This window comes from Gavialis gangeticus, unplaced genomic scaffold (assembly GCF_001723915.1).
Source record: "Gavialis gangeticus isolate Ggan-Ray unplaced genomic scaffold, GavGan_comp1, whole genome shotgun sequence".
Classification (NCBI taxonomy): domain Eukaryota; kingdom Metazoa; phylum Chordata; order Crocodylia; family Gavialidae; genus Gavialis; species Gavialis gangeticus.
In genome coordinates this window covers 179,612,827-179,624,015 of record NW_017729024.1, presented here as the reverse complement: position 1 = coordinate 179,624,015, position 11,189 = coordinate 179,612,827, and the positions used below count along the sequence as shown (strand labels likewise).

The following is an 11,189-nucleotide window of genomic DNA, read 5'->3' as shown; positions in this document are numbered from 1 at the left end:
AGGGGGGGGTGGAGGGGGGTGGGGTGGGGGGGGTGCCCAGTGCGCTCCCCAGCAGACCCGGAAGTGGACTGGAAGTGCTTCTGGTCCACTTCTGGGTCTGCTGCAAAGTGCACTGGGGAGCCCCCTGTGCTCCTGTGGGATGTTCCATACAGCCCAGTACTGCAGCACTCACGAGCCCCTGCTACCTAGAGGTATGTAGAAAAAACATTTAAAGCTGTGCTCATATCCGAATCACCACCGATTTGGAGGGCTCTGATTCAATTCAGAGAGATTTAAAGGGTCCTCTGATTTGATTCAGATTCAGAGATTCGGTCACCGAATTGGGCTGAATCTCCACCAAATTGAATCAGGGACTGAAGCTTCACACAACCCTAGTAAACATGCTGTTTTCCATTCTGGTTCCATTTCCACCTCTAGCCTAAGTTTCATTATATACTAGGACCATCTTAACAAGATTTTTAAAGGTGTTAAAGTGTGCAAAGTGATATTTAAAATGTCATTGTCTAAACCAGTTTACAAAAACCAGACACACACACCTTTCTTTTGCAGACCACAAGGCCTGTAAATTTGCCATGGAATACAGATTGCTTTGGTTGTTTGTTAACAACCAAAACAATCTATAATTGCCTTTAGCAAGAGCTTTGCCTTCAGCAGGAGCCCTGTGATCCAAACCCTGAGGTATCACTCATTGGGAATGCAAACAAACCTTTCCATGTGTGTTCAAGTGGACTTGTAGCCTTAAAGGGAAGCCCTGGAGAGGGTAAGACTGCTTGGTCCAGGGATGCCTTGTGAGGAAGGCAGGAGGAGCAAAGAAGGCAAACTTGGGGAAGGAAGGTTACCAGTTCTCATTTGGAAGAGTAATTGTACCTTTCTGATGCAATAATTGAATGAGTTTGGCATTGAGATTTAAGTATGTGTAAAAGTTGAGTCAAGGATGGTTGTCATGGCTTCTGCGGAAAAATGTTGTGCACAGCTCCTGTTCTTACTGTGGTACCTGTTCAAACACTAGTTAAGTGCTTGTAAAACGAACATAACTGGGTGATTTAAATATTTTTTAAATGTTTTTGCCCTTTTTATTCCAGATAGCACTGCTTTTCCTTCACCAAGTCCACATGCTTTCCAGATTAATTTTAACAGTTTGTACACAGCTTTGTGCGAACAGCAGAAATCTGATCAAGCGACTCTCCTTTTATACATGTTACTGCATCAGAACAGCAATGTTCGGACATACATGTTGGCCCGCACTGACATGGAAAATCTTGTAAGTTATTGTACTGCTTCTTTAATATTTCAGCAGATGGGCTTAATCTGTGGCATCTTGGTGTGTTCAGTGTAATATAGTATACAGAAGAGGCACCTTCATGGAACAGTGGAGTATAAATGATTTAGTATCTTGATCGTGTTTCTTTCATTACACTGAACTTGTGACTAGATTTGTATTGACAAAATAGGCATCATTACATACTTGATAATTTTTGTAAATATAAGCATGCCTTAGTGTAGTAAGTTATGTTACTGGAGGCCTGCAAAACTTTGGCCCAAAGTGGTATAATGAGCTTCTACTCTTCATGTTAGATAGTAGTGGCATTGGTTGCTAGTTTTTTTTCTTCAAGCAGAAAACAAAACCTAAAAAACGCCCCATGTATTTTGTACAGATAAATTGTGTGCGCTAGGCTTCCATTTGCCAACACAGATCTCATATTTAATATTGCCAGAATTCATTCTAATTAATGAATGCCAAACTGAACTAATAAAAATTTGTTGGCTGTTAAATATAGATAAGATGAATTAGCATTACCTTTTTACAATACATTGTTAGACCAAGGATCAAAACTTACAAATAGCTTCCAAAGTACAGTTGAGTTCTTATTTAATTGTGATAGTTTGTATTCTCTCTTTTTTGAAATATGTAAAGGCCAGTGTTGCTTAAGTTGGAAGACACTGTTTGAACTCCCAGACTGGCTTTTCCATTTTCCTGTGTCTAGCTACAGAAGGTTAAAAGGTTCTGGCCACCCAAAGTGGCTGTTCTTACATTGCCAGCTGTACTTTTCTGTTGAATCACTTGCCCAGTCTGTACATACACATAAAAGCAACATGTTTAATTTAGAGTAACAGGAAAAGGTGTTTTTTGTTTTTTGTTGGGTTTTTTTTGGGGGGTTGGGGGAGGTTTTCTCTGCTGCTCCTTCCTGTCTTCTAAGGATCAGTAGTGAGAAAACTGCTGCAATATTTGTCAGGATCTTAAAATATTACTACTGAATTATCCTCTTCGGATGCTTCTCTCACCCTTGCCCCTCTGCTTGTCATCTGTTATAGCACAGATCTGTTGATTTTTTTTTTCAGGGTATTCTGCAATACTCTTGCTATAAAGATAACTATGTTTCATTATTTATGATTGATTAAATTTAGCATGGAAAGCTAAGTCATGCTGCAGTGTGTAGCTAATTTTCAAGTTAATGTAATGAAAGCTGACTGGATCTTGGGTACTTGTACACACAACAAAATTGGCTTTTAAAGAAGCTTAATTGCCCTTTTCCACCGCTTTAATGGCATTGCTATTTATACGCTCGGCGACATATTCTGCTGTAATTTTGTGACGATGTACACGCTGGGCAGCGTATTCCGCTTTAAATGAATTCGTTATGTAGAAAGGTAAACCCCTCCAAGGTATTTTAGTTTGCTATGTAACAAAGTGCAACAGTGCACAGGGCACTGCAAGCTGATGTGCTTGGAGGAGCTTGGGTTTGGCGGGCTTCCAGCGCCCTGCCTACCGTCCCCACAGTGAGGAGCCTGATCCGGGTGGGCTGCTGGCGGGTGGGTACTGCCCAGGGGGTGCTGCCGCCAGAGAGGGAAGCACTGGGCCCTGTGCAGCTCAGTCAGGCAGGCTGTGGGAGAAAAATAAAAGATCAGGTTCCTCGCCACTTTTTTTTCTTCAGTAGAGCCTGCCTGCGTGAGCTGTCGCTGGGTCGCACAGCCCCTAAGCTGCTCAGGGCCCAGTGCTGCCCTCCACGGTGGCGGCCCCCCTAGGACCACCTGGACTGAGTGTTAGCAGGCTGATGCCACCTGGGGGTGCTGCTTCTGTGGAGGGAAGGACTGAGGTCACCCGCAGCTCAGGGACCGCTCAGGCCACCGCCGGCAGCTCGTCTTCCCCGCTGGCTGCGGGAGAGGCAGGTAGGCGCTGAGAAAAAAGGGAGGGGATGCGCCCCCTCACCCTTTTACATGCGACAGGGGTTTAGTTCTCCCTAAATTGAAATGGTGGGTTTTTAAACAACACAATTAAAAACCCACTGTTTCAATTTAGGAAGAACTAAACCCCGTCACGTGTGCAAGCATCTTGTGATAACTGGAAATAGAACAAGAAACCTAAAACCGCGTGAAGGGGCCTCAAAGCGAGGCTGACGGAGTTCTGTTTAGAAATATTGTTTTAGCTGCTTTCTCACTGCTGGTCTACATATGCTTGCTACCTGTAGTTTTCTTGCGTAGGAACTTACTGAACTTGGTGGGTTTTTTTTATGACAACTTCTTCCCTCTGCCCCCAATCTTATTTCTAGACATTGCTGTAAGGGTGGGGATTGGACATCTTGGGTGATCAGTAACAGAATAGAGAGCGTTTCACATTTGGGTAGCTGAAGTTCAGCCTAGGTGATCGGTTATCTTCATCTTGCTGTTTGATGCTCTGTATGAAATGAATTTGATCGCAGTCCAGGCCCTAGAGGACAGCTAAAGGACATTGCTAAACTAAGTAAGCACTGATAGACACCGTTGTGTGCAAAATCAGTGGAGAGTCCAGGAATCAAATTTGTGATGAGGTCTAAACTTTGTAGCTTTCTGTAGATTAAGTGTTTAGGCCAGGACTGAGTCACCCTGGTGGACCATTTCTGTGGATTAATAGCTGCATTATATTCTCTGGGCTATCAGTATGACACCACTTCACAGGCACTAAATGCCCTGATTTCCTCTTGCTTTAGAAAAATATTTTTTAATTGCTCTGTTTGGTACGCCATGGAACTCTGCATTTGCTGAAGGATTATGTGTCGAAACTGCTCCAGACGTAGATTCTGAAAAGCGTTGTGCAAAACCATTGATGAAGATGCTGGTTGTTTCTTTTAGTACCAGGGAATGAAAATGTTTGCTCTGCCTCTGCTTGCTATCCCTTCTTCCTTGCTGCTTTGAGTCTTTTTGTGGTATTACTGCTGTCAGAGTTCTCAGCTGACACAAAGATTGGCAGGATGGTAAATAAAGATGAAAATAAGTCAGTCATACAGGGCAATAAGATCAGTTGGTAAGCTAGGCCTGTTGAAACAAAATGCAGTTAATACAGCCAAAGGCACAGTCATTTTTGTAGGAACAAGAGTGCAAGCTGTACCTACAGGAGAGGGAGCTGTATTCCTAAAAGCCATGATTCTGAAAGCATTTAAGGGTTGTGGTGAATAAGCAACTCAACATGAGTTCCCAAGTTCCCACTGCGATGGTGTGGCAAAGATTGCTAATGCAATCTTTGGAGGTGTAAACAGGGGATGAATCACTGGGAAGAGAGAGGTGATTTTTTTTTTTCTTCTGTATATAGCAATGACATGAGTGATACTAAAATACTCCTTAAAGTGATGCTGTCTATATTTAAAAAGGATGTTGAAAAATTGGAGAGGATGCGAAGAAAAGGGCTACAAAAGTGAATCGAGGACTGAAAGAAAATGCCTTGCAGTGAGAGAATTAGGTCACATATAGGCTTTAAATTTCTAGCTGGAGAATCACCAGTTTTCCAACAGAAATCACAAGTGTACAGGCATTTTCAAATGTCGTCTTCAGGAAAAATGCCTTCTGTGGGGAAGGATCTTCCTCTTTCAACAAGGGAGTTGTCATCTGTTGGAGAGTTTCTTCCACCTGTAAGCTTCTCTGCCAGTGGACTCCTCGTGGGGAAAGGATCCTGTGCTTTCCACAGCTGGGGCTATCCCAGTTCCAGAAGGCATTACCCCACTGTTCCCATCTCTCCCATAGACTGGCAGAGAATGAACAGCCACCTATTGGTCCCTGGCTCCTCCCCAAACCAGGCTTCCCAGTCTGGGGAGTGGGCAGGGTTTTGTCCACTGCATGAAGAAGCAGCTGCTTCCTCTCCCCCCACCCCTGCATCTGGGGAATAGCTTGGACCCTTTGTCCTGCTACTCTGGTCCTTTTCTGAACTGGCCTGAGAGGGGACTGGAGCAGCAGCTGCTTCCCACAAATTCCTCAGTCCAGGATGGCCCTAATCTGGGGAAGGCACTCAGAGCAGGGGAGAGGGGTAAGCTGCAGGCTGAACTCCTGTACTGCTCTCCCTCCTGGAAAGATGTCAAACTTCCATCTCTTGAAATGAGTGCCCGTTCCTGACTATAAAGAGCTTAATATGTTAAATTTACCAAAAAGTAGCTTGAGAGGCAAGATGACTACAGTGAGTAAATGCTTTTATGAGGGGTGGCAGGGGGAACAAAATGCTGGATATCAGGGCTCTTTAAAGACAGAGCAAGAAGAAATGGTTGGAGTTGAAGTTGGAGAAATTCAAATCAGGAATAAAAGTGCATATTTATAACAGAGGGGAAGATTGGTTTTTGGGAAAAAGTTATGATGGGTTCCCTTCATGTTTTTAAATCAGAATTAAATTTCTTTCTGGAAGAGGTGCATTGGGATGTTCAGTACAGGGGTAATGTGGTGAAAATGAAGTGTCTGAGATGCATGGGAGGTCAGACAAGAGAATCCAGTTATCTCTTTGGCCTTACACTATTATTCTAATAGTATAAAAGCCTAAGTCTGTCTGTAGTGCTTTATTTGTGCTCTGACTGGCTGACGCAAACAGCCAATCAGAGTGCTCCAAGCGTGGGGGGGGCACCGCCATGATTCCAAAGCCATGCGGAGAACCAGACGGGGTGGGGGAGCCAAGGTCAGCAGCGCTGGCTTTGGCTCCCCCACCTCGCTCCCTGCAAGCCGTGCTGAGGACCAGATGGGGTGGGGGAGCCAAGGCTCCCTGCAAGAGTCAGAAGAGCAGCAGCATGGGGCATTAGGGGGCGGCACTCCATCCCAGCCCCTTCCCCCTCCGTCCCCATTATTCTTGACAGGCAAATGGCTAGTTTTTTTAATAAAACCTTGATTTCATTTATTTCACCACACTAGGACATCTGGTGTTTCCCCCTTTCTTTTAATACCCCTTCCTTGCCCAGGAAGCATCGTTGGCAGACCAGGCTATGTGATTTCTTAGCTCTGAGATATTTTTTGGCAACTGTCTTTACTCTCTCATAACTCTTTTAGTTAATTTTTAAAAATAGGTTCAGTATGTTTTAAACTGTTAAAATGTAATGAAGCTGAAATCACTTCTGAATTTAATTTTGTGTTAATCTGCTTTTATCAATAATTGAGTTTTCCCTTCAAAATTATGGTTATTCTGATAAAGGTTGATAATGTGCAACTTTTAATAAAGCATAGCCTGCTTATGTGAGGTTTATTCGTATAACATACATTCTTAATAACATAATGCATCATTTTTTTGTCTCTATGGCTGCTTGCAGACTTTAAAAACAAAAACAAAAAACCTGTGCTTTACTGGAAGAGGCAGTGTGTTAGTTTGACTTGGCTCCGCAGTGTCTGTATAGATTGGGTGCTTCAGTGGGGCTTTTTGGCACTTTTATCTAATAGCTGATTCAATCTGTGAACCTCTGATATAGTCAAAAACCATAAGTGCCTTCAGGGCATTCTACTTAATATTGGGATAGGTCATAGAATTGTAAAATAGCAGGGAAAGGGACCCTAGGAAATCATCTGGTCCAATGCTCCTGCTTAAGTCCTAAATCACCCCAGCCAATTGTTTGTTTAACACCCCTAACCACAAGGGGATATTCATAGGCTAGGAACAGACATTGCATTTTCCCTCGACAAGCTGTGCTTTTGTTTGTCCCGGAGCAGAAATATCCTGGAATTTGAGTGTACACTTGTCACCATTCTAATAAGGACATAGTGAGTGATTGAATGCAGTGCCACTTTTCTGCCATTGATTCAGTGATCCAATCCCAGGATAACTGATCAGACTCACTTTGCAATGTCCCAGGACGAACTGTTTATTATCATGTAAACCTTTTTAGGATTTATCCTGGGACATAAGATATGGACGTCTGAACATTTGTGCTTTGTTCTGGAATCAGATGGTTTTTCTTGGAACAAATGCAACATCTTAGCAGCCACAGTGTGCTACAGGAAATGATGTTGTTGATGGAGGAGGTGGCACATTGCAAAACTGATGTCTGGGATGGTGTCATGACTTGTGATCTTGAATATTTTGAGTTGTTGTTTTTTTTTTTTTTTTTGCAAGAGTAACCCCACTGTGAAAGGTAAGTGCTAGCTGGGTAATTGGAAGTGTACAGAAAAAAGCATCCATCTTCTCTTGGATATGGAAATTCTTTGTTTTGGGCAGTCCTGTAGTGTTGCTGTGTACCATTCACTTCATGTTTCTGTCTACTGGAATGATTGCATTTAAATCATAGATGAAGTAATCTATTTATGTAGAATGTTGATGGTATGTTACAATTTAGTTGGCATCAATTTAGTAAGAGCACCATTCTTCAGTATTTTGTCATATACTTTTACACGGGCTATTCTCCCCCGCCCCTCCCACACCCCCTCCAAATTAAATTGTCACTCACCCTGGACAGAAGAATATGTCTATAATTTTCAATGAGTTGTTTTTACCTGATCCACATTTGGAGTAAAAAAAAAAAAAAAAAAAATTTAGGAAAAAATGTCAGGTGCTCAAAAGCTGCGCAGTGAGGAGGAATGTTAGAGGTAGTCCCAGTAGAGGGAGTTTAATGAGCAAAGTATGAGTAAAATGATCCATAGGAAAAATTTATTCTTAATCACCTTTCGTCTCATATTGAACAACATCTAACACCAGAACAAGCTGCATTTAAACCAAGCAAGTCCTGGACTAGCCAAATAGTAAACATCACCCAACATATAGAAAGACTCAAGAAAGGGATGATAACAGGTGCTGTGTTTGTAGGTCTATCAGCGGCATATGGCAGTCAGCCATTAAAACCTGTGCCACAGGGTGGGGTCCCTAGGGGTGGCCTTGATGCCCCTAGGGCCCTGTGACCATGCCAGCTTTGCCCTACGGATGCCTTCTATTCTCGGCTGCCATGTCTTCATGGTTAAGATAATAGATACTAGATGGGAAGGCTGCCCTCAAATTGCTATGCGGTTGCGGTCCTGGTGGACCCCACTAAACCATGTGGGTTCTTAGACCCCTTGCTGGGTCCTGCTCTAAGTAAGTACCTCACGGGACACCCCAAGCCTTATGGGCTAGATGCATGTCTCCAAAACTGCCCCTTTACCATGCCTCACAGATGGTATTTAGCTATTGTCTCTAGTAATGAGGCCTCAGTTTAGTTAGGCCTCTTGTTGTCCCTGGACTCTTAGCCTCAGTAACTGTGTCCTCTGGCACTGGGGTCTCCTCACCCCCTTTTGCTGTGCCCTCTGGCACTGGGGTTCTGCACAGTAGCATGCTCCAATGAGGCTGTCTCCTCCCCTGTAGCCTCATCACAGTCCATCGGATTAAAAGCCACAACATAAATATGAGCCCCTGGGCTATAACATAACAGCAACTGTACCCCTAGATACTTTAGTCTCACCAGCAGCAGTACAGGCACCCAGGTATCTCCGTGGCGCTTTTCTACATGAAATCCACTCCCCCTGGCAGCTGCCAGGGCCCTAACTGCCTTCAGTGCCAGCCCTGAGGCTTATATGGCCCAGGACCGTGCCTCCTTCTGGTCAGTTGACCGGGTGCAGGTGCAGGCTAATTCCCTTGTTAGCCTGCTGCCACAGTAACCTGCACTTCTGGGGGTTCTGCCTGGCTCCTAGGGCCTTCTCTCTAGGCAGTTTCTGCCCTTAAAGGAGCACCTTAGTACCCTGCGACAACCTGCTTGCCAAAGTCTGTGATATGACACACGATTACCAGTTAGCACAGCTCATCCAAAACGTTTTTACACAAAACTGTACAAGAAATGGAGCTGCCGGAGATGATGACAAAATGGCCTCCCACAGGGTAGCATGCTAGTACAGATCCTTTTTAACCCAAACCCTGTGTGCTTGGGGGTTACATTGGCCCGAATGCTTACCTTCAAATCACATGTAGAGAAGACAAAAGGGAAAGTCAGCACTTGCAAGAGTGCTTGCATGATCAGGGGACAGCAGGGCAGGCCCTATGAGGAGAGGCTACGGGACCTGAACCTGTTCAGCCTCCAAAAGAGAAGGCTGAGGGGGGATCTTGTGGCCTGTTATAAACTAGTCAGGGGGGATCAGCAGGCATTGGAGGAGTCACTGTTCCCCCGAGCACAGCCAGGAGTGACCAGGAATAACGGTCACAAGCTGGCAGAGGGTAGGTTTAGGTTGGACATCAGGAGGCGCTACTTCACGGTCAGGGCGGCTAGGGTCTGGAACCAACTTCCAAGAGAAGTGGTGCAGGCTCCTACCCTGGGGGTCTTTAAGAGGAGGTTAGATGAACACCTTGCTGGGGTCGTTTGACCCCAGTACTCTTTCCTGCCATGGCAGGGGGTCGGACTAGATGATCTGCTCAGGTCCCTTCCGACCCTAGAAACTGTGAAACTATGAAACTAAGAGCATACTTCAAAAATTGGTCACCTTGAAGTGGGGAGCAAACCCAGCTACATTTCAAACCACTGCCATTGTCTTGTGTTACGCTACTGCAGAGTGTGCACTTTCAGTATGAGGGCCATCAGTTCAGTCCAAAAAACTAGAGCCAGTTCAAAATGACAGCTGTTGTAAAAAACAAACAAAAAAAACCACCCCAAAACCACCACCACCAACAAAAACCACAAGATGTCTAAAGCCAACACTAAAGGATAACCTGTACTTACTGGCCGGCATTGCACCACCTAATATCAGAAGAAAGGTCGCAAGCCAAAAAAAAAGATCAAGGCAGGTGGAAGACGCCAGGCATCTACTCTGTGGTTATATAGAAGTAACTAAACAGCTTAAGAGTTTTATGTCCAGTGTTGCGCCACTGGAAGCAATGGCTGACAGGGTACAACTCAGGTTATGGAAGGAAAGATGATGTGCAGTCAAGTGCTCTGAAATGGACCTGGAACCCCAGGAAGAGTTTCCTGGAGGGGCTGGTCTAGACTGGCCAACATGGTGATGCCTGACTCACCTACACATGCAAACTGGAAGATCAAAACCAAACGTGATCAAATGGGACTACTTTAATTACATGAATGTATGCGAGTGCAGTGAAACGCAGACTATGGAGCACCTGCTCATTCGCTGACTCCTTGGCGAAACCTGGACAAAGGAGGACCTTGCTGCAGCAATGAAAAGAGCCAGCGCTTGTGTGTGTTTCTGGAAAAACTTGTAGTGTATGACAAGGACATGAGGAAAAGGAGTGCAAAATAAAGGGTTTATTACATGTTTTCTGCAGTTTCCTTTTGCAGCCATGGTATAGATTTATTCAGTGCCTGGTATGACAACACAGGTAGGATAGCAGGATATGCTATGACCTTTGAATAGAAGAAGCTATATTATTTGTCTTTTAAAAATAAAATTCATTTTTTGTATATAGATGTGTTTTTATAAGTAATTTTATTGATTCCATAGTATGTGATAATGCATGACATTTAAAAATCCAAAGTTAAGAATTAATTATACTTCAGTAGGTAAACAGTTATAAAATCCCAGTGTGCTGTGGTGATTTGGTTGTCCTTGTTATTCTGATAACATCCACAGTGTGCTATGTGCTGCCTGTACTTGCAGATACTCATATATACATATGAAAACAGTTACTTAAGGGGCTTGCAGTGTAACAGAAGAAGTAACACATGAAGGAAAAGAGAAATGGATAAAATAATCTGAGTTTAAAAAAAGTCTGCACTCATTAATTCCCACGTGATCCATATTCTAGCCAAACAAGTACTGTTAATCATCACAACAGAAATGGGCTTCTGGGAAAGGAGTAGTAGCTGTATCAACCAGTTCAAGCTCCATGGCAGGATAGAAGGAGGGGCAAAGTTACTTGCTAGGGTAGAAATGGTCAGTGAAGTGTGGCCTGACAAAGTTAGGGGGGGGGGGCACAATTGCTAAGAGACAAGGCTGGATATATAGGGATGGGTAGTGGATTTAAAAGAAAAGAAAAGCTGGGGGCCAAAGACCAGTTGAATTTGATGCAA

General features: G+C 44.0%; 1 protein-coding gene across 1 annotated transcript in view; it reads left to right on the top strand.

Moving 5' to 3' along the window:
- DYM (dymeclin) overlaps window positions 1–11,189 on the top strand; it is a 400,582-nt gene that overhangs the window by 140,149 nt on the left and 249,244 nt on the right. Inside the window, exon 9 of the mRNA XM_019518147.1 lies at window positions 1,083–1,261. Within this exon, the coding sequence (XP_019373692.1) occupies window positions 1,083–1,261 (179 nt within the window). The remainder of the gene's footprint in view (window positions 1–1,082; window positions 1,262–11,189) is intronic.